The sequence below is a fragment of the Hemicordylus capensis genome, chromosome 2 (assembly GCF_027244095.1).
Source record: "Hemicordylus capensis ecotype Gifberg chromosome 2, rHemCap1.1.pri, whole genome shotgun sequence".
NCBI classification, from domain to species: Eukaryota; Metazoa; Chordata; class Lepidosauria; order Squamata; family Cordylidae; genus Hemicordylus; species Hemicordylus capensis.
Window position 1 is genome coordinate 75,029,110 of NC_069658.1, and position 24,122 is coordinate 75,053,231.

A 24,122-nucleotide genomic window follows, 5' to 3' on the forward strand; every position below is an offset into this window, starting at 1 on the left:
AGTGTAGAACAATGACTGCTGCAGTCTTTTTCAGGCACCATGCCCGGTTGCGATCTACAACATCGTATATTGGTATGAAAGATTGAATTGAACATCTTCCATTCGATGGAAAAGGCCTTTTTAGCGAATCCACGTATGCCACAATGGAAATGCTTAAAAAATTGAAATTTACGGCTAAGAACTTTTCTACTGCTGCTGCCTCATCCCAAGGCTCCTCCTGTTATCGATCCTACAACTGTCAATGTTCCGGTGTCAAATACCAAGACGATGGGAAGCCTTTTAAACCTTATCAGAAAAAGGGCTATGCCCACTGAAATAAAAACCAAGGCCCTTTTACTGGCAAGTACAGTACCAAACAGTCTCTTTGATCTTGGAGACTGTCCGCTGCTTGCACCATCATTGCTGGCCAAAGCCTTAAACACCAATGCACTGACAGTCAATGGCATGCCTTGAATACCAAATTGTTTGCCACCCAACATCATCAGACTGGGCAGTCATGCCTCGGCATAGCACCGGATAACATCTAAACAGTTGTTCTTGAGAATTATCAACACTGGTTATACCATCAAGTTCATAACTTTGCCAAGTTTTGAGGGGGTCAAGGCTGCCCCGCCCCGGCCCTTTGCCAAGAAGTGCATGCCCTGTTGGAAAAAGGTGCTATAGTACCGGTGCTGCGGTGCTGTCGACTGAAAGGTTTCTACTCATGCTATTTCCTCGTTGCCAAGAAGGACGGCGAACTCAGAGCTAACTCAGGACATGTATTTTCATATCAAAATTCAGGACAACCATTGCAAGTTCGTGAAATTTGCAATAGGAAATTTAGCGTTCCAATACAAAGTTCTGCCCTTCGGCTTATCAACAGTGCCGAGAGTCTTTACCATATGTATGTCAGTGATCATCGCCTATTTATGGACGCGAGAGATCACTGTCTTTCCGTACCAAGACGATTGGCTCTTGGTACACCGCGACAGATCGAAATTGGAATCTCAGATCCAATTCACTCTATGACTACTGGAAGACTTGGGAGTTCAAGTCAGTTGGGCCAAGTCCAAACTTCAACCAGCCAGAACAATAGACTTCATAGGGGCCGTGCTGAATACTCAAACGAAACAGGCCTATTTACCTCTTGACAGCTACTATTTACCTCTTGACAGGTAATCTGCACCCTTGTTAGCTGCTTTGAAGATCACCCTCAGCAATGAGCCAGTCAGATCCAGAGGCTGCTGGGTTTAATGGCTTCATGCAAATCTGTGGTTTTCCACACTTGATTGCGAATATGCCCTCTTCAGCTGTGGTATCTGCAATCATTTCGCCCGAACATCAACAGTCAGGGGATGCTGCCGGACATCTCTCTGAGAGTTCTAAAATCTCTGACATGGTGGGAAAACGAGAGAAAACCTTCTGAGTGGAGTCACTTTCGATTCCCCGACTCCAACGCTGTGTGTCACGACAGACATCTCACTCTTGAGTTGGGGTGCCTACTGCATGACCCATCAAGTGCACAATACAACAATGTCTGTGGACAATACAGCAATGACGTATGCACATTAATTTCTTGGAATTGATGGCAGCTTACCTGGCACTCAAGACTTTTGCTCCCTTAATTCAAGACATGATTGTGCAGTTACTAACGGACAATAGTACAACGATCGCCTATGTAAACTGATATTATGGCACAGTGTCTCTCTCCCTGTGTGCTCTGTGCACCCAGTTGTGGAATTGGTGCATATCCATGAATGTCTTGCTAGTTGCTCTCCATATCAAGGGACTGGAAAACGTCTTGGTGGATGACATCAGCAGGACTTTAGAAAACGAACAACAGCACGAATGGGAACTGAAGCAATCGTGCCTGGACTGCCTGATGAAAAGATGGGGCGTTCCTCAGGTGGACATGTTTGCTTCAGTCACAAACAAGAAATTTCAACGATTTTGTTCCAGAGTGGGTGTTTGGACTAGGATCCCTGGGGGGTGCTTTTCAGCACCCCTGGAGGGAAACCCTTCTTTATATAAACCTTCTTCCCCCCTCCCTGCTAACTTGGCAAAGAGGCACCTTTTAATGTGGTGATTCTCTTTATTTAGCAGGGGGAGAGTAACTGGCCCTATCCACCCCCAGCACAGTATCTCCAGTGACTGTTGCTGGTGCATATCTTAGTTTCATTTTAGATTGTGAGTCCTTTGGGAACAGGGTTCCATCTTATTTATTTGTTATTTCTCTCTGTAAACCGCTCTGAGCCAGTTTTGGAAGGGCGGAATAGAAATCGAATTAATAATAATAATAATAATAATAATATATGTTCTCCCCTCAACCCCTGATCAACAGAGTAGTGCGCAAACTGATCAAGACAATGCATGGACTATTTTGGTGGCACTATGGTGGCCTCGCCAACCATGGTTTGCATCGCGACTCAGACTGACGGGAAGCGACTATTGCCACCTTCCACTGGACCCCGATCTACTGTCAAGAGACGGCGGGGGGGGGGGGGGTCGTGGAGTATTACACCCATCTCTGCAGACCTTACAACTCACGGCTTGGAAGGTCAGCTATTGAAAAATATCCTTTTGAACTCTTGTAGAGCCTCCACCAGGAGGAGTTACGTGAGTAAATGGAAGTGCTTCGCTATTTATGCAAAGGAACATGGTTTCTTCTCATTCAAGGCCTCTACTTGTCAGGTCTTGCTATTATTTAACCAGCCTGAAAGAAGCAGGCCTAGCTAATGTGTCCCTACGGGTCCACCTGACTGCCATTTCATCAAAGCATAACGACTGGCAAGGTCATTCTGCCTTCTCGCACCCACTGTGCAAGATGTTCTTGTGGGCCGTTAATAATCTCTACCCCCAATAAGACACCCTACTGAACCATGGAGCCTCTCCCTAGTTTTGGCCTCCGTGATGGAAGCTCCCTTTGAGCCGCTTTGTGAAGCAAGCCTACGTTACTTGATGCTCAAAACCGATTTCCTAATCGCTATCACTACTGCCCGGCATGTAAGCAAGTTATCTGCCTTAAGGGCTAATGCGCCATATATGCAATTCTATCCTAATAAAGTAGTTATGCACACTGACCCAGCCTTCTTACCGAAGGTGACAGACTTGCATTTGAATCAGAACATGGTTCTTCCCTCCTTTTTTCAAGAGCCAAAATCACGATTAGAGAAAGCACTACACTCTCTAGATGTGAGAAGATGCCTCTTGTATTATCTAAAAGGGAAAGAACTTATTAGACAAACTAAAATGCTCTTTGTCTTATTCAAAGGCAAGAATAAGGGCCTGTCTGTGTCTAGACAGAGGCTGTCACACTGGTTGGTGGAGCTCATTTTCTTAACTTATAAGTTACAGAATCAACAACCTCCCAAGCTGATAAAGGCAGACTCCATGAGCGCGTATGCTACTTCTGCTGTGCATTTATCTGGTCTCCGTTTTAAGGACATATGTGCTGCTACCACATGGTCTACACACTTACCTTTCATTAAGCACTATGCCATAGACTTATGTAATGCAGCAGAGGCCAACTTTGGAAGAGAGGTACTGAAAAGAATTCTTCAGTAGTGGGTGAAATGGCTCACCCTCCGCCATGGAGATAAAGCTGGCTAGTCACCCATTTCTCATGATGAGAGCAGATCACTTCCAGATAGGTTGCTTACCTTTAACTTATGATCTGGTGGTGATCCATTGTCAGTCATGAGACCCACGTACCTCCCCACTGCAGCGTTTTAAGAAGACTGACTTACCTACTTGGTCAATGAATCCACGACGTGTGAATCTGCTATCATCAGACAGATCTTCAAGAAACTGAGACAAAATGGCGCCCGACTGCCGATAAAAGGAAGGCACGAAGTGTGTGCACAGCGCAGTAACCCATTTCTCATGACTGACAACAGGTCACCTCCAGATCATAAGTTACAGGTACATCAAGGCTTGTTTTTCTGGTCTGTTCTTTGTAGTGCATTGGAAGCTGCTCTCAAAGGTCTGTTGAATGTCACGAGGGACTTGTCAGTTCTAGGGGCTGAGATTGCTTAGGAAATTACTCCAAAGCACCATGTGCACTTGCAGTCTCCATGTATGGCATGTTGTATTCCAGAAATACGGAATTATTAAAACAATATTTTGCCCATAAATGTGTGAACGGTTGTCCTTCCTTTCCCTCGTACACTCACAGCTTTCCCGCACACAGGACAGTGGCTGTGAACCAAACCACTAATCTGAATGCCAAAGATCTTTTCTGTGCCTTGTGGATTTCCCGCTCTCTCTCTCTCCTTCTCTCAACACAAATACCCATGTTCTCAATGCAGGGTTTCTCAGTCTTGGGTCTCCAGGTATTATTGGACTACAATGTGGCTGTCAGCAATTTTAGCTGAGGATGATGGGAGTTATAGACCAACAACATTTGAGGACACAAGGTTGAGAACCCATATTATAGTGCAAGCTGCTTTTGAAAATGTTGAAAAAAATGCTTTTTATGTGGGATAGGGGACTATTGTTTCAGAATACAATCCCTCTCTGCATAATCCCCACTGTTTACTGAAGTCCTTTTGCTTTGATTTGCCATTGACTTGTCTGGCAGCAACTCACAGTTGAGAAAACCTCTGTAGTCACCAAAATGCATTCACTGCTGAGATACCAGGTTCAACATCTTTGGTGGCCTTCAAGAAGGCTGTAAACATACATTTTTCAGCAGGTTCTTAGTAGAACATTTTTATTGCTTTTTATTGTAAACCATCATGATATTTACTGAGTGACAGCATAAATAAATAGATAGGTACAGAAATCTAAACACTCCTTGAGTGTGTAACTAGGTTTGTTGGATCCTTGTTTGTAAATTATCAAACATGTTAGTAGTCTTTGGGTGAAGTTACCCATTGTGTTAAAGACATAGTTTGGCCCTGCATGTTCTTCTGTTTTGTTCTGTTTTTTTAACTTAAATAATCATGGAAGGACCTGATAAGGACTGGATATTTAACCCTTTTTCTGCACATTGCAATGCCAATGAAAATTTAAACAGCATCATAGCTTGAGAGGAAAGGGTTAAATATCTTCTTGACATGCACTGTCATCCTATTCCTGTTTAGTCCTTCCACCATGCCAAATTGCTATTTAAGACTGGGGCGGGGGGTGGCGACGGAATATGCACAAGACCAAACTACACATTTAGATGTACTGATGATTGGTCCTAGAATCGATTCACATTCATCTAGCCATTTCTGTTAAATAGCAAAACCCATGCTATTTTTTTAAAAAAATGTATTTGTGTTAATAGAAGCTTGGTTCTAAAGCAATTAGAGACTGATCTTTTGAGAGGAAACGTTTGTAAATTTTTCATTCTTAGCACTAATTCTTTTCATACTCTTTGAGAAATAACTGATCTATATAAAAACGATTGTTGTAAATGCCGTTGGGTTTTTTTGTCAGTCCTTGATACATTCCCTATAAAACTATTTTTTAAAAAATTGGGCAACATCTGGATTAAGTCTCATTGAGATGAATAACGTTGTGCATGGATCGCGGAGGCATGGTCCGACGCCAGGGTGTGTGTGTTGCTTTAAGGGCGGGGGGTTGTACTTACCCCTCCCACTGCTTTTCCCCCTCCGGCGCTCCAGTTTTAAGCAAAATCTTTGGGGCGGCAGCTGTCCTCCCTGCACCCCTGCCCCTTTGTTGTTTGCCAAATGCAGAAGTAACTTCCGCACATGCCCAGAAGTAACTTCCGCATTTGGCACACACACCCGCCCTTAAAGCAACACACACGCAACCCCCCACCCTTAAAGCAACACACACACACAGCGACAGTCTGTTGGCCCGCTGGACCAGCGAACCGGTTCGCAGGCCTCCAACATGGCCTGCAAAATCTATTATTTACTTCTAGCAGTTAATATAGTTTAGTGATTGTTACTACTTTGTTCTTTTATAGATCTCTCTTACTTGCTGAGCTTGAAAAGGAAGAGAAAGAAAAGGACTGGTATTATGCTCAGCTTCAGAATTTGACTAAGAGAATAGATAGTCTTCCTCTTACTGAAAATGTAAGTGGTAAATAGTGGCAACATATTCTGTTCTATATAATCACTGTTGTTGTGTTTTGATGATTTTGTTTTGCAAATTCATATATACTAACAGTAAATTATGCAAAAGTTAAAACACTTATATACATAAATTAAAATGTTTCTCAAAATGTGTCTGCAGAAGAAGTTGATAACCCTAGGTGGTAACTGAACTCAAGCAAATGCAGATTATGCCAAGTAGCAGCCATAACTAATGTGGTTTATAGATTTTAGTTGTTGGCATGTTTTGTTGAAAGATAGCCTGTTTGTGGGTAAGTAGCCACCACAGGTCAGCATCAGCTTTGTATTCTGTGAAACCTTATACTACTGTCAGTTCTAGAAACTGGCAGCATATTTAGTTTATTGAAAGGTGCCTCTTCTGCATTTATAGTTTGCCTTTCTGGTGGTAGATACAGTTTGAAAATGTGGAAGGTTGGATTTGTGTCCAAGTTTTCAAACAAACAAATCCATCCATCCAGCCATCCATCCTTGGTTATTTGAATGTGTAATACTCACCATAAGGACAGTCCTTTTATGAGGCAAGGTGAGGCAGTTCCCTCAAGTGGTGGATTATTGTGACACTAACAGGGGTAGTAAGATGCCTCACCTGCCTCTCTCTGCCACCCTGCCATTGGAGCAGCTCTTCCCTGTGCAGTGGTACTGCTATTGCTTGGCAAAGAGCTGCTCTGTGGCAGCCCACCACTGCCTCCTTTATGACAGCCTAGCAGCTGCTGCAACCATTGCCTAGTTTGGTGTGCATCCTTCTACCTCCCTTCTGCACAGCTGCCAGCCTAGCAGTGGAGCACAAGGGAAGTAAGAGAGAACATGCAGAGCTATGTACTCTGTGTCACTGACATGGAGGAGGTGGTGGTTGTTTTCACACATGCCTGGTGTAGCAGCAGCTGTTGCCACCGCCACAAACAAAAAAGGGAGGCACTTGGCACCCTGTCTTAGGTTCATGGAGATCTTGAGTTTGCCACTGCATATCTCATTGGTTAACTATGAAAATAAATGATAAGGATTCTATGGTCAGCCAAACTTCTGATCCCTTCCACAGTATACAAAACCCCAAATTTAAAATGAGTTGAACTAGGGGGAGGTAGAGTGTGCATGAGAGAAGAGGATTCCTTCTCTGGTTTGTGTTCGCTTATCCATCTCTCCATCACCCCAAGAAGTTTCAAGGAGTGGATATATGTGTGCATGCATATACAGATGAGGCCCCTACATTTTAACAGATATACAGATAGTGTCATTACATTATGATAGACTGTGGGGTTTACTAAATGGAGTACAAACACTTTCGTGGGATAGCATCTGGACTAAGAGTTGTGTGAATAGAATTCTTCAGCGGGTGTATTTTAAAAAAAACAGGGGAGCACAGGGGGCTGCAGAGGGAAGCGGGGATCAACAACCCCCAGCCCCTTGTGCAAGTGGAAGAGTTTTGTGCTCTCTTCTCTCTCTCTCTCCCACCTTCTGCCTATATAGCTGTGCTTGTCAAATTGAGGTTTTGTTCTGAATTTGTTCTATAAACAATTGGTCTACATTTTTATATTCCTTATTTGGATTATGTGCATGGAATGCTTGGATCATAATCAACTGGCATTGTTTTGTTCCTTGTTTTGGTCCTAGTTCTCCTTGCAGACAGATATGACTAGGAGACAGCTAGAATATGAAGCAAGACAGATCAGAGCTGCTATGGAAGAACAGCTAGGTACTTGCCAGGACATGGAGAAGAGGGCACAGGTAATTAGTGCTTTGAAAAAGATGAAATATTTGGTCTGTGCCAACTGAATTAGTTAACTTTAACACAACTTTAAACTTTTAGTTATGTGTTTGAAACTACTTGAGAAGGGAGGAAGGTCTCCTTTTCAAACTGTATTTTTGGTAATTAAGCAAAACAAATTACAATGCATAATATTGAGAACAGCAGCACTGGTATTTAACTCCAGGAATGAAAGGTATAATCATGACTTCACAGGATACAGTGACATAATTGAACCTTCTTGACTTGAAAGAAAAACAAATACCTGTGCCCAGTGTCGTCTTTTTTAGTTCCTGCACCTGTGAGTCAAAGCGCCATCTCTTACAGCCTTGTCAAATTATCTCTTCTTTCCCCACCCCATCTGCCTAGGGCTTTTGTGTTCCCTCTTCTACTTCACACAGTCCCTCCGTCCTCACTACATGCTGCAAGCAGAGTTGAACTAGGAACACATAGGATCTCCCATAATAGTCTTAGGGTAAAGGAAATCCTGAATTCAGAATTCCACCCTCCTTGCTTGAGTGTTGGTTCTCTCCTCAGTTTTGTGTTGGAGAGTAGATAATATGCAAGCGGATGTGAGCTTGGCACTTGCTCCTGATTTCTCTGAGAAAATCCCTGGGGCTTGAAAGAGTGATAAACAGGCCGCAAGTTGCACTGGCCTCTGTGATTCTTTGATCCTGGTCCTGCAAGTTTAGTGATCTAGAGAACAGTTGTCCCTGGTGGCTATGTTCTAAAGAAGTGCTTCTAAAACTGTATCAGGTATAATTGATACAGAACTATTTAAAATTGAAATACTGTTCTTGATTGGCACTGCAGGATGAAGCAACCTTCCAGAAATAAGAAGAATATGTATCTGTGTGAGAAAGTACTTAATTAAAAGTTTAAATGCTTGAAACATACAGCCAAATGTGTCCAAGCACATTTTAGTATTAGAGTAACTGATTAAGCACCTCCGCCTCCCCCATCACTTTTCTGTTATAAATTAAACATTGTGGCACTATTACATGTATTGGATCCAGGGTACATAAGAGAGCACCTTCTTTGGCCAAAAGGTGAAATTAATAATTGATTTTAATTGTTTTGTTTTAATGTAAACCGCGCTAAGCCGTTTTGGAAGGGTGGCATAGAAATCAAATAAATAAATAAATATAGATGCCAAGCAAAATTGCAAACAAGTCATGTCCTGTGCAGATTTACATTCAATCACATTTTGTGTGTGTGTGTGTGTGTGTGTGTGTGTGTGTGTGTGTGTGTGTGGCCCTTTTGGACACAGTTTTGCAAAACAGTAAAAATTAAAGAACTTGGAGTTTTGGTGTGTGTTTTGGTATTGAAGAACATTACTTATGGGGAATATTAAAATGCAATGCATATATATAGCATAGGGTTTTTTTTAGAAGAGTATCTGTCACATACTGTGCAGAAGCAGACAAAATTCTACAGGAAATCCTCAAATTCTGTGTTGGGTAAATGTTGCGGGAGCAAAATAACACCCATTCTTATTGTGAATACCTGTTCTGAACTCTTTAAAGGTTTATGTATGTACAAGTTGGTATAGTGAAAATGGATAAATGATGAATAAGAGTGAAAAATGGCAGGAGTCTGAGGAAACTGTGCCTCTATCTATCTATCTATCTATCTATCTATCTATCTATCTATCTATCTATCTATCTATCTATCTATCTATCTAATTCTCTAAGGTGTACCTGTGGCTAATTCTGTGTGTGGCAGCTCTCACAAGAGTTTGTGAGCAGAAGTAGTGTGATGATTGGTCAGTGGAGATTCCATATGCAGATAGGGGGGAGGAGCCGGTGAGAGCAGAAGCACCATGGTGATTTGGTAGTGGGGATTCCATATGCAGATAGGAGGGAGAAGCCTGTGATGGGTAAGGACAGTTGGAATGCAACTGTTACTGGTTGGAAGATGTTCTTGATTGTAGAGGAGGTGTGTGTGTGTGTGTGTGTGTGTGTGTGTGTGTAGATAGCTAGTTAGTTAGTGGGCAAGAGTCTGAAGAGAGGGGTCATGAGGGAGGAAAGAGCCCCTTCAGGAGAAGGAAGCTGCCGTTGTGTGAATTAGATGAGGAAACAAGATGAACAAGTTCTGTTAACTCAGGAAGGGAGGGAGAGAGAGAAAGAAAGAGGGGGGGAAGGAGGGGAAGAGCAAGTGGAGGAGAAAGAAAGAGAGAAAAAGAAGGGAGAGGAAGAGAGAAAGAAGGAAGGGTGAGGGACGGGTCCGAGCCTGACAGCGGCCTGAGGGGAATGAGCAGTCATGGCGGTGACGGCAGTGAAGAAGGGCCCGGTCAACCGCTGCTGCTTCTGTGGGGAGGAACAGGAGCGGGGCTCAGGTGAGGGTGGGGAGGTCTCTGGGGATAGAGGGTTGCAGCTTGGCCAATAGGCACCAGCAACTCTGCAGCTGTGACCAAGAGGGGTGAGGAGGATGGAAGCAACGGAATGGCGGAGGAGCAGCAGCAGGAGTGCGGCTCAGGTGAGGGTGGAGAGATCTCTGAGGTGAGGGGAGCTGTGGCAGGGGGTGAGGGGAGCAATCAAGTACTAGTGCACAGATGCTGTGCGCAGGTTAAGCTAGTTTTATTTTAATTCCTGTTTGTGCATAGAACAGTGAAATAAACAGTTAAACTAATTAAACTTAGTTAAACTGATTTCTTAAGGCTGCCGAATCCTAGTGCTGGTGACAGGATTAGCTGTTTGAAATTTGTATTCTGTCAACACCTATCATGTTTTATTCCTCCAACCCCTGTATAGTATGCCTTGTTAAGACACTCCCCACAGAGTATTATACTATATCAGTAATTCTGTACATTTTCCCCTTTAAGCTTAAATGTATTGAAAAGACCCATAAAACAGTTATGCTCTCCTGCTAGTTCTGTTGCCATTTTGTGCCTCCAGTAACTACTTGAAACTTCATGTTGTTTCAGGTGCGAGTGGCTAGAATTCAACAAATCGAGAAGGATATTCTTCGTATAAGACAGCTCCTGCAGTCCCAAGTTGCTGAAGCAGAGGTCAGTGTTTATTTTCTGCCTTTTATTTACACACAAGCATTTTAAACATTCGGTCTGTTCTACAAGGAAGTGGAATAGACTGAATGGGGAGCATATTCTATATCAATAATTAATAACTCATAGTGGACTCTCAGCTTTGGCCCGGCCTAGGTAGAGCAGCAATATTATGTTTCTTCCATCAAGGAAGGCTCTTGCTTTAAAGTGGCTACAGCCTCATGTATTCCTAAGGGAAACATTCAACAGTAGTCTTTGCTCAGTAATCACTACTGCACCGTGAGAACTTTAAAGGAATAGTGCTGTTGGTGCATGCCTACTACTTTACTATTTAAGCAACCCTTATGTCAAATCTCCAAACTACTTCATAAACTTGATAGAGCTTAAATAGCAGATTTGGGACTACTTCAAGTAGCTTATGAGAGGAAAATGCTTAGAAGAATTTATGTGCATTCACACATGGTAGACATATGCTATCTGAATATTGGTTAATATTTTACAAAAGTATTTTGATTCCCAGCATTGCTTATTTTTCTCCATGGTCTCTGCTGTGGGATCTGTGCCTGTACAGAGCCTCATTTGGAATTTTCTAGAGCTCGCCCTCAAGAATTTTGGTACTAGCCCTTCCCCTTTGCAGTAGATATGCATGTCTAGATTGGCATGACCCACACTTCCTTCCTCAGTTCTTCTTTGACTGCCACAGCAGCAGTTCCATGAAGAACCTTCCCTTGCTCATTATTCAGATGGGTTTGACTTCTTCCTCCTCTTGGCTTTTTCTCATATGTTTGTCTTCTTTTGGATGTTGCACATTTCTTTGCTGGTTGCTGTGGACTACAAACTTGTGTTAAAGATTTCAAGCTGCCCATCATCAACAGTAGTTTAGCAAAGAATGCAAGGTAGAATTTTTCGCACATTGTCAGCACTTTATTAAGCAAGCACAACACAGCTGCTCTTCCAACTTCACATTACCTTGTGGGAGAAAGTATCTTAGGCCTCCAGTTCCCTGACCCAGGTGCAAAGTGCAAGCTCCAAAGCAATTTGGTTTCAACTTCACCCCCCCCACACACACACACACCTTGTAGTGGGCTCAAGTGCAGTCACTCCAGTGTTCAGCCTGGGGTATCTGAGCTGAGAGTATCTTAGGCCTCCATCTCTGGACTGACTCAGGCAACCACTTCCCATGACTGCCTCAACCTCTGAACAGACCCGGATTACTTACAGCACTACCTCGTTATCCATGGGTCCATCATCTGTGGTTTCACATATCTGCAGTTGGGGAACTGACATCTGACCTCAACATAGGGGCGGGTTGGGGGGAGGGTTAGATCTGTGGGTTGGAGGGTGGCCGGAAATGTCCTCAGATAATTTCTAGCTGTCATTTTGAGTGTGGGAGCCATTTTGTGGCTCTTTCAGTTTTTTAAAAAAACCAAAACACCCACCCTTTCCCCCGTGAAAAATCGTGGAATAATGGCAACATTCAGACTTCTGAGGAGCATTGCTGAACTGCTGGAGGCCCGTGGGGCACGGTAGGGCACTTTGTGTGTGTTGCCCATTTTTCGCCGTTTTCTGAAATGTTTTTGAGCCTCCAGTAACCTAACCCCTGCAGTCTATATGATTATATAGACTTCAGTGACCCAGTATTCCTGTTTTTGCTATCCGCAGTAAGTGCAGAGAATGCAACTCATGCAAATATTGAGGTCCACCTGTATTTTGAATCAATTGATTTGGATTTCCAGTCCTCCCACATCAATGGGGGGGAAAATTCTTTTACTCTGATTGGAACAGTCTCCGTCTTATATACATGGTCCTTATCCCATACATCAATATGACTCTTCAGGTGATGATACATCTATTATACTTTGACAAATTCATCCACTCCATAGTGCTCCATAGACCAGGCAGAATCGCGTCGTTGTCATTTCAGTTATCTGGAGCTCTTGGCAGTGTATGTTTTGCCCAGGTAGATTATGGAAGTAGCCGTGAAGTACTACATCAACAGAATGGCTTGGGATCCTAGTTGCTGCTCTTCCTGACTCTTATCATCTGGGACTGGTGTCTTGCTCATTATGATCTCACCTCAGAGGTCCTTGTCTAGGGCCTCAGGAATGCTCTTGTGGACATTCTCAGCAGGTACCTGAGCACATCTCATGAGTGAGTACTAGCAGGGGAATTTGTGCAGCTCATCTTCAGAACCTGGGAAGCTCCCATACTTATTCTCTTCATAACATTTATTTATCAGATTTGTACACCACCCCAAACTTTAGTCTCTGGGCAGTTAACAATAACATAAAAACAAGTTTAAAACATACACAAAAACTTAAAACAATTTTAGATATTTTAAATCCAAACACAGATTAAAACCTAAACAATTTTAAAAGCTGAAAAATTTGGGTGAAGAGGTGGGTTTTCAAATGCTTTTTTAAAATTGCCAGAGATGGGGAGTATCGTATTTCAGTAGGGAGCGCATTCCACAATCTTGGGGCAGCAACCGAAAAGGCCATCCCTGTGTGGCCACCAGCTGAGCTGGCGGCAACTGGAGACAGATCTCTCTAGATGACCTTAATGAACAAGTGAATGAGGGGGATTTTTTCCCTCCAGGATCTGATGCTGGCAGCATTGTTCGAGACAATTCCAAATAGCAAAGTCCAAATAGCAAATTTTAATTAAGGGGAAACGAAAAGTAGGTAAGTGGGCATTCCTACGTAACAAGTATACAAGTGAGTCAACCTTCATGTTAAAACATTGATTTCCTAAAGTTTAACCCTTTTCGCTAATAAAAACCTTAATCGCTAATAAGAGAAGGCAATTTCTTGTATATGACTCATCATGGGACTTTCTGATGTTAGCAAAGGAGTTTAGATTATCTGGTGTGGATGTACATTGTGGGGGTGGGGACCAGACTTGAGAATGTGCTTCTAGTTCCTAGGAGGGCGAGGTGGGGGAAGACCTTGGATGTCAGATCAGAAGAAGGTCCAGGACCAATTATCTGGTACTCAAGGGTGGGCCGAAACCAACTTCCTAGGAGGAGATATGTATATGACGACCGGCAACAGATCCTGGGGTTTGAGTTCACTATAACTAAGGACCAAGGAGTCCAAGAAGACCCCACAGCCTCTTGGCCTCGTGCTGGCTTGCCAGCCAGAGGTTTAGCCTTCTCATGAGATGGCCAATCTACGGGGGAAATGGAAGTACCATGTGTTTCAGCTCCCCATTTGACTGAACTCTCATGAGGTAGGCATTCCAATGGTAGGGGATCCTGCTGATGTGGTGCTGTTAGTATCCCTGTTTAGCAATAGAGCTTATGCTCTGTACCTTTCCACTCAATCCTTCCAGACTTCCAAGGGGTGCAGGTCACTTCAGATGTTCAAATGGCTTGGGGCAGGTGGATGAGGGAAGACCAGAGATGAATCCTAAGTTTAAAGCTAATCATTCCCAGCTGGATTTGACGCTGCGGTGAATGCAAATTAGCCACTGCGGTGAACTCTGGGGCAGGGCACCAATGGATTAGAGTGGTCCCTGACTAGCCAGGTAACCATGAACACCAAAACCGAGCATGAGGATGTGTTACAAGGAGACCAGACTCTTGGGGGTGGGGTTGGGTGGGGAGGCTTCCATTCTCAGTTAGTGGCAGTCACCGGGACTGAGAAAGACCTTACTGAGGGACCTTTTCAGCTGGAAAGGGTTGTAAAAGCTCTACAGCCCATGCATGTCTCTATGGCCATGCACTCCCATGAAAGAGTGGTCTTTGGGAGAAGGGTCTAAGCATCTATTACATGTCTTGTCATCACACAGACCTTAACCTCTTCATTCTATTAGAATGGCCCCGCTTATGAGGTTTGGCTGAGACTGAACATGCTTTCACTCCAGGGAAAGGGGTTGGGCCCCCCTTCCGCTACCAACTGGTACAAAAAATTAAACAGAATTACCAGCAAAAAAAAAAAAAAAAAACCACCCAAAGGGCAAATCCTAAATAATTGTAACTTTTTCCTAGCAGTCTAATCCTAGCCTTCCATACATAACCATTCATACACAGGATAGGGAAGGGGGTCTAGGGAGAGGGAAATAATAAAAAAGCCCAGGTACATGGGGGTGACGGGACGATGCATCTCCTGACATAGCTTCTGGAGAGTTGGGCTGGTTTGGAGTCCCGGACCAGGAGTCAAGACCGGAGGAGAGCCGTCTGATGCAGCTTCTTTACATAGGGTCAGAACCATGGGGTTAGACTATTCCTGGGCCTGGAGATAAAGTTGAGATAAGGGAAATGTTAATGTGCCAGTTTTGGCCCCAGACAGGTGATGGGCTTTTCCTGCCTGAATAATCACCCAGGTGGATTGAAAAGGTGGACTTTTGTTTGTCTAAGGACTGAACAATCCTAGGGGATAGAATTGGTGAATGTGAATCTGGGGAATACAGGAAGGAATGCAATCAAGTGTTTGGTAAACTGAGGTAGGCAAAACGGCTTCTGATTCTCAATCTAAGAACAGCTGAAGGGATTTCATCCCAGAAAGTTGCCCTTGGGCATCGGCATATTTCTGCAAACACATGAGACCTGTTTCCAGGATTCTTGTATATGTGACTTTTCTGACCCTTCCTTTTGCCAGCGTGTACATGAATCTTTTCCTGGACTTCAGAATACAGGTCCTCCATACCAGCATCATGTGTAGGGGTGCAGGAGTGTGTGTCAATAATGGCCTCTGCCCGTAACACACACAGTACCAGACTATCTGCAGCAGAGTGGCAACAACATGTGATCTCTGAGGGATGCTTTCCTATGACATTGAAAAAAAAGCATTTTTGTACTTATTTCCTACTTGCTTGCTAAATCCCCACCAACCTCATGGCAGCCGTAGTATCCTCCATCTGTCTGAGGATCGCTACATTCATCTCCTTCCCGTCCCATACCACCTTTCCTAGGATGGAGGCTGCTTGGAGAATCTTGCCTTAGCTAGCCTGGATCCAGTCCAACAAAAAGTACTTCTGGAATCCAGAAAACGGTTGACATGCTGTTCCTGTGGTTAGAAGTGGAATAGGTTCTCTGTCTTTGTGCTGCACTGAGTCATTCCAACTGGGTTACATCCTGTTTTATCTGCATGTGCTTCCTTTTTCTAAAGGTTCAGGACTTGGCACCTGTTCTGAGGATTTGCTTGGCAACTACCTCTGCTTTTATGTCTAACTTTTGTCACCTCGACTGTGCTTTAAAGACCCACTTGCCCAGCTTTTCTTCAAAGAGCTGTCTTGTCTCCACGCTCAGTGCTGCAGATGCTGCCAGTTTGGGACCTGCAGTTCATTCTTGTGAAACATGTCTAAGCCCTTTTGAATCTCTAGTCTCCTGTCTATGACTGTTATCTTTCAAGGTCTCCTGCCTGTTCGCTGTCATCTTGGCTCAATGGGTCTGTGAGTTCGGAGTCCTACAGACTGACCACCTTTTGTTTCATCATGACAAAGATGTGTTCCAACCAGATGTCTCCTCCTTGCTCAGTTGTTTCTGCATTTCATCTGGCACATAAAATATCATTCATAGTATTCTTATCACCATCCACTGAGGCAGAACATGCTCTTAATTTATTATTTATTATTTTATTATTTAACATATTTTTATACTGCCCAAAACTTACGTCTCTGGGCAGTTCACAACAAGATCAGTTTGCTTGCTCTCCAATGGGTCTTCATCTTACATCCATCATACTCGCCTTGTTCTGAAGAGAACTACAGCTTTCCATATGCTACTCCATCCCTGGGAAAGGTGTTTGAGTGTCATCTTGTCTCTTGCACTGGTTATTTTCTATTGCACATTGGGCATACCATCTGTCTTGTTGGCCTGTCAGGATTCATTCTGCAAGGTCATGGCTGTGTCTGCAGTTTTCGATAGAAGTATCGCAATTCATGACCTCTCTTGAGCAGTTATATGGTCTTGTCTATTCTTTGAAATGTTATACTCTAAATGGTTGCATTTATGATGACACAGCATTTTGCAGAGCAGTTCTGCCATCTTTGTTCAACTTTGGATTCTACACTCTCCTTCCAGGTAGAGTAGCTTTGCTAGTCTTCCATGAGTGTGCCTACACAGAGGCTACAAATAACTGGTTACTTACCTATAACTGTTCTGTGAGTGGCCATTTACAGGCAACTGAGAGGAGGTATGAGCCATACCCCTTTAGGCATCTGTACTCACTGCAGGGAGTGGGGCTTGCACTTGAAACTGAGCTCTAGAAAATTTCAGATAAGGCCCTGCACAGGTGCAGATTCCATAGGTGTGACACTATGGATGACTAGTCAACACCAATTACAGGAAAGCAGTAGGGGTCATTCATATTCTCTCTCTCTCTCTCTCTCTCTCTCTCTCTCTCTCTCTCTCTCTCTCTCTCTCTCATATATATCACTTAGATTATTTAAAGAGTTCAATAACTGTTTGCTGGCTACTACTAATTTCATTCAGTGTTTGTGTTTCTTAGTGAAGTCTTTGTCTTAAGGTCTTATGTACATTTAATGAATAGCATTAATTTGCCACACTGAGTTCAGTGTTGCTTGGTCACGATTAACTAGTCTGGATGCTGCCCGTTGTCCCTAATTTCCAAACCATGGTGAGGAGATTAGGAGTGCTATTTCTCTCACTTGGTGCACGAATATTCTCCATTTTCCTCCATTTTTGAGCTAAGCATGGTGCAGTATTGATGTCCTTGTCAATGTTAACACAGGATTGCAAACTATGATTTGAAACTGTTTCAGACACTAATAGGCTAGGGATTCTGCTGGTGTACCAACCCCCTGCTGCACCTAAGTCTCCTGACCTGAGCTGGCGGGGGTGGTCTCGGAGGTGGCTTTGGGTTCCCCCAGGCTTATTGTTTTGGGGGATTTCAATGTCCACGCTGAGGCCCCCCTAGTGGGTGCGGCTCAGGATTTCATGGCCTCCATGGCAACCATGGGCCTGTCTCAGTTGGTATCGGGCCCTATCCATGTGGCGGGACACACTCTGGATCTGGTTTTTGCAGACCGGGAAATAAATGATATGGTGGTGGGGGAATTTGAGACCACTCCTTTGTCATGGACAGATCATCAACTGGTGGGGTTTAGTTAGACTGCTCCATCTGCCCTCTGCAGGGGTGGTGGGCTGATTAGGATGGTCCACCCCCGGAGGCTTATGGATCCGCTTGGATTCCAGACTGCCCTCAGGGAGTTTCCAGTGTCCAGAGCTGGTGACCCTGTCGAGGCCCTGGTTTCTCTCTGGAATGGGGAGATGGCCCGGGCTGTTGACACGGTTGCTCCTAAACGCCCTCTCCGGCTTGGTGGAGCCCGATCTGCTCCTTGGTTTTCCTCGGAGCTTAGGGCAATGAAGCAACTCGGACGACGGCTGGAACGATGCTGGAGGAAGAGGTTGTCACAAATCTGACCAAACATGGGCTAGAGCCCATTTTAGGGACTACTCTGTGGCGGTGGGGGCGACGAAGAAATGCTTTTTCTCCACCTCGATTGCGTCTGCTCAGTGCAGACAAACAGAGCTCTTTCGTGTGGTAAAAACCTTGCTCCACACATCCCCCCAGATAATGGGGGAGGAGTCATCTACAGCTCTTTGTGATCGGTTTGCCTGTCGCTTTGCAGATAAAGTTGCTTGCATCCGTGCTGACCTCGACTCCAGAGTTTTGGCAGTTCCGACAGACGTGCCTCTAGTACCATCTGGTCCCGTTGTGTTGGATTCTTTTCAGTTGGTTCGGCCTGAGGATGTGGACAAGATCCTGGGCAGTGTGTGGGCGACTTCGTGCGCTCTTGACCCTTGCCCTTCATGGCTAATAAAAGCTGCCAGGGAGGGGACAGGCAGATGGCTGGAGGTGATCATTAATGCTTCATTAAGGGAGGGCAAGATGCCATCGTGCCTCAAGGAGGCGGTGGTAGGTAAGACCACTATTTAAAAAGTCCTCCCTTGATCCCTCCAACCTGGACAACTATAGACCTGTGTCTAACCTTCCCTTTCTGGACAAGGTGATGGAGCGTGTGGTGGCGTCCCAGCTGCAGAGGGTCTTGGATGATACGGATTATCTGGACCCTTTTCAATCTGGCTTTCGCCCCGGGTATGGGACTGAGACTGCCTTGGTCGCTCTAGTGAATGACCTACGCTGGGAACTAGACAGGGGGAGTGCGTCCCTGTTGGTTCTGCTGGACCTCTCGGCGGCATTCGATACCATCGACCATGGTATCCTTCTGGGCCGCCTCTCAAGTATGGGAATCGGAGGCACTGCGTTGCGGTGGTTCCGGTCCTTTCTTGGGGGGAGGGTCCAGAAGGTGGTGCTGGGGGACTACTGCTTGGCCCCGTGGTCGTTGGCCTGTGGGGTCCCGCAGGGTTCGGTCTGGTCCCCCATGCTGTTTAACATCTACATGAAGCCGCTGGGAGAGGTCATCCCGGGATTTAGACTGAGTTGTCAGCAATATGCGGATGACACTCAGCTCTATCTCTCCTTGTCATCTGATCCTAGGGAGGCGGTGAATGTCCTAAATCGGGGGCTGGAGGCCGTGATGGGTTAGATGTGGGCTAACAAACTGAAATTGAATCCGGATAAGACGGAGGTACTGTTGGTCAGTAGGAGAGCCAATCGGGATGAGGAGATTTTACCGGTTCTGGATGGGGTTGCACTCCCCTTGAAGGAGCAAGTACGCAGCTTGGGGGTACTACTGGACCCGGCTCAGCTTTTGGAAGCTCAGGTGGAGGCGGTGGCCAGGGGTGACTTTGCACGGCTTCGGCTAGTGCGCCAGCTGCGTGCCTTTCTCGAGAAGGCAGATCTGGCCACGGTTACCCACGCCTTAGTCACATCGCGGCTGGATTACTGTAACGCGCTCTATGTGGGGCTGCCCTTGAAGAATATCCGGAAACTGCAGCTAGTGCAAAACGCGGCAGCGAGGGTTTTATCCGGAGCTGCCCGTTGGGAACATATCACCCCCATTTTGAAAGAGCTGCACTGGCTGCCGGTTCGTTTCCGGGTCCAATTCAAGGTGCTGGTTTTGACCTTTAAAGCCCTTAACGGTTTGGGCCCGGGGTATTTGAGGGACCGCCTGCTCCCAAGGGTTGCTGCCCACTTGACAAGGACATCTGAGGGGGCCCTGCTCCGCGTGCTGACAATGAGAGAGGCCCGGCTGTCGTGCACTCGGGACAGGGCCTTCTCTGTTGCTGCTCCTAGACTCTGGAATGCTCTCCCAGTGGCCATTAATTCCTCGGACTCCATCACGGCTTTTAGAAAGCTTGTAAAGACTAGGCTTTTTACCCAGGCTTTTACATAATCGTTTTTACTGCTGCTTCGGTGTGTTTTTATCTGTTGTATTGTTTTTATATGTTTTTAGCTTGATGTTTTTACTGCTTTTTATTGTATGTTTTAATTTTTGTAAACCGCCTTGGGGTTGTTTTTAACGAAAGGTGGTATAGAAATGTATGTATAAATAAATAAATAAATAATACAAACGCAAGATGGAAACTAATCATGATTAGCATTAACATCTGTGTGGACTTAATTGTTGGTTCTAAAGAGGAAAGAATGGGAGCAATTTGCACAAAAGAAGGGGAAGTGGAAAGAGTGTGTAACCTCACTGAAACCATGGTTTGGAGATGAGGAACATTCTATTTGTGCTGGGCCTAAACATATTTGCATTAGTAAATAGCCTCACTCTGTTTGTGGCTAATAATTAGCAACATTCCCATTTATTCCATACTAAATTTATATGTACCTTGAAAGCTAATTCCCGAACAATGCTAGCTGTGACCTTACAGCCTTTGCAGTAAAGCTGTGTGAAAGCCACTGGCAGAATTCGGCAGAAAATAAACAGTGTATTGTTATTACTCATCCCTCATCTTAAAACAAAAGACTCAAAACTTATACTTCTCAGAGAAACAGTAATCATAAGCAATTACTGACTTTATAAATACTCACCTACAGTGCACACTTTTACCAAATCATACAGAACTGATGGAAGCTCCAATTTCAGAAAATGAAATAGATATTATGTATTTTAAATTTTGCAACTTGGCAAATCCCTGGGACCCATTGGTTTTCCACCAGATTTTTATTAAAAAATTAAATCCCTGCTTAAACCCTTCGCTCTGCTAAATAACAGTATTCTAGAAAAGGGTGACATTCCTCAATCCTGGAAAGAAGCCAACATGATAGTGATTCCTAAACTGGACAGAGACACTTCTGTAGGGGATTAAAGCCTTTGTCTCAGAGCAAGCTCACATGAGGGAAAGAAATGCTGAATCATCCCTACTGAGCTACCTGACTAGGGTTCTCCTAAAACCCTTCAATTTTATCGGTAGGTTCAAAAAGCTGTTGCCACTACCACCCCTTCGGTCTACAGAAACACTCTGGGCTTGGGGTGGGGTAACCCAGAAAAATACTCTCTTAATTCGGTTCTTGGACAAGTACAAAAATCTTACATGTGCAAGCCTACACATGGTGAGAAAACTGGTAGTTGCTGGATGTTGGAGGCTGTGTTTGCACCAGACAAAATCCCCCTTCGGCCCTCCCCTTTTTCATGAGTTAGAAACCAACTCAGAGAGGCTTGTAAAAAGAGAACTAAAAAAACAGTGTTATTCAATTACTACAGACTGTTTCTATCTGAGGCTTTCCCAGATTTTAAATATAGTTAAGAATACTTAGTAGGATTACAAAAAAAGGTTGTTTTAATGCATGCGTAAATGTTTCTTGAGTCTTTTGCAATGCCCTAGGTACGATGGCCGTAGGCTAGTGTTTCTTATTTTAATTACATTACAGGTAAACAATAATAGAACAGTATCAGGAATATGCAGAAGCACACATACCAAAGAAATACAACTTTTAACACAAACTCTTACTAAAGCACTTTTTCCTGCCCTAAACTTCCGAAGCCACCAGGCTTGGCTTCCTTTTTCCTTGAACTCGCCAAACTCCAGTTGAGAATCAAGCCCTTGCAATTCTATCTTCCAAGAGCTTCAGTCATCTTCCTGCAACCAACCTCCACGGCCACATGTCATCCTTTTCCTTCTTCCTGGCAACAGCTCTCTAGGTCCCACCCACCTGGTGTGCTGATTGGCTGAGCCCTGGAGTTCACCAGTCTGCCAGTCAAGACAGGGTTCACTTCTGGTTAACTCTTTAGAGGGAGGGGTGACTGATCACTACAACTACTAATCTAAGTTCTACTCAATCAAGATGCTAAAGTGTTCATAGCAATATTATCCAAGAGACTTAATTTCATTGGCAAATACATTAATTCAGTCCAGTCAGGGTTTGTCCCATATAGGAACATAATAGACAATACTCGCAGGACTTTGGATATCATTCAGTGGACAAAGAAAAGAAAGGAAACCTTTAACCATCTTAGCACTGGATGCAAAGAAAGCATTCAATAGATTAGAACCTGGATATCTCCACTATTTATTCGAAAAATTAAAATTTGAACAATTCAGAAAAGTAATTTGTTTTCTTTATAAGTCACCAAGAGCTAGCCTCTTAGTAAGTTGACTTAAATCAACAAGTTTTAATATACATAAGGGAGCAAAGGAAGGGTGCCATATATCTCCAATACTATTTGCTCTGTCTATCGAACTCTTCGCTAATGCAATATGACCTTCTTCAACCACTGAAGAAATCAGAATTTGAAGCCACATCATTAATCCATTTGCGGATGACATTACAGGTGGCCAGTGGTCCCGCATATCTACAGTAAGGAAATATATATCCAACCTCTGTATCCATGGTTTACCGTCTCGCGTATTGGTCTCGCATATACAAATCTATATGATGCAGGTCTGTCCATATATGATTGTGCTCTTCCCGCACGAGAGGAGGATGGAGGAGTGGTTTTGTGTACAGTTTTTGAGTGAGGGTTTTGTGGTGTAAAAATATAGATTTGAGCATTTGGTGGCCTTGGGTAGATTTTGGTGTCCTCAGGGAGCCATTGAGAGCCTTTAGGAGCCATTGCTCCAGAGCTTTTTGGAGCCTTTTTGTGTCTTTCCATGGAGCCTTTGGGAGCCTTTCTTCAGCCATCCCTGTGCAGATTCTTGAAGGAGCCTCTAGCAGCATTGTGCAGCCCTGGTAAGATGCTATTTACAGTACTGTAACTTTAATAAATTTTAATTTTTATGAAATTCTAACGTTTAATTTAAAAATTCAAATAAAAATTTAATTTTAATCTTGGTAATTCGTTATAGCACTGTACCATACCATATAACTATAGTTAATTAAATAGCAATTAAAATTGTAATTATCCATTAAAATTCTTCTTAAGTGCGTAGTGTATAGTACACACCAAAAATTGATTTTAAGTATCCATTGAAAATTGATTTTAAATACAGTACTGTATCAATTGAAAATTGATTTTAAGCTTCCATTCTAAATTGATTTTTATATCCGTCGCAGTGCAGTGCTGTCCTGTCCTTTAAATATACTGTATCACCGGTGGGGGGGGGGGGCAGGTTGTTTAGCACAATTGCTGTGCTGTACTGAACATCATTGTACAGATTTTTCGTTCCTCCACAGCAGGGGCATAGCGAGCTTCCCTGGGGCCTGGGGACAAAGAGCAGGAAGGGGGTCCCTATCATGCGTGCAAAGCACACATGCCCCTGCATCTGACATCAGATGCAGGAGGAAGGGCAACCTCCTCGTCTCTTCTTCCTCCACTCTGCTGTGATGTCCAGAACTAGTAAATCCAAGGGCACTTTACAAAACAGTGCTTCCATTCAGAAGGGAGGAGGGAAACACAGCCCTTACCAAGCCCTGCACGCTTGCCAGTGGAGCCACTGCTTTGTGTCCTCCACAAAGAAAGAGCCACACCAGCTTCTGGAGGTCCCCCTCCCTCCCCGCTGCTGCAGAAGAGAAAGGGAGCGGATGCATATGTACATTCCCTGGGCTCTAATTGTTCAGCTCTAATGTGAGAAATAGCGACAGGGCAGCTCCCCAGATCACTGGGAGGCCTGGCAAGAGGCTTCTGCCTTTGGGCCCCTTGTGTGACCCTCTGGGCCCAGGGACATTTGCTCTCCCTTGTCCAATAGACCCTATGCCTATGCTCCAAAGTCAAAATGAGCAAGCGCACAACAGAGAGCTCTACTGAGTGGTGTGGCAAAATGTCTCGCAAAGTGTTGCCCTTGAGCAAGAAGGTGAAGCTGCTGGACATGTAAGCTCATGGGGACTGCACAGCATCCGTTGCATGCTATTATGGCATCAGAGTCCATTGTCTACTCCATCAAGAAAAGTGAAGCCAGTATCCATGCGAGTCTCAAGGTGGCATTCAATCCACACGATTCCCACATGGAATGGATGGAAAAGCCCTCAGCCTGTGGATAGAGGACCAAGCTCAGAGGAATGTGCCACTGAGCGGA

At 44.3% G+C, this 24,122-nt stretch overlaps 1 protein-coding gene across 16 annotated transcripts in view; it reads left to right on the forward strand.

The window, feature by feature from the left end:
* APC (APC regulator of WNT signaling pathway) overlaps positions 1–24,122 on the forward strand; it is a 111,791-nt gene that overhangs the window by 46,750 nt on the left and 40,919 nt on the right. For all 16 annotated transcript variants that reach the window (XM_053294271.1, XM_053294274.1, XM_053294272.1 and 13 more), the window contains 3 exons: positions 5,900–6,008; positions 7,656–7,769; positions 10,715–10,798. In XM_053294271.1, the coding sequence (XP_053150246.1) occupies positions 5,900–6,008; positions 7,656–7,769; positions 10,715–10,798 (307 nt within the window). The remainder of the gene's footprint in view (positions 1–5,899; positions 6,009–7,655; positions 7,770–10,714; positions 10,799–24,122) is intronic.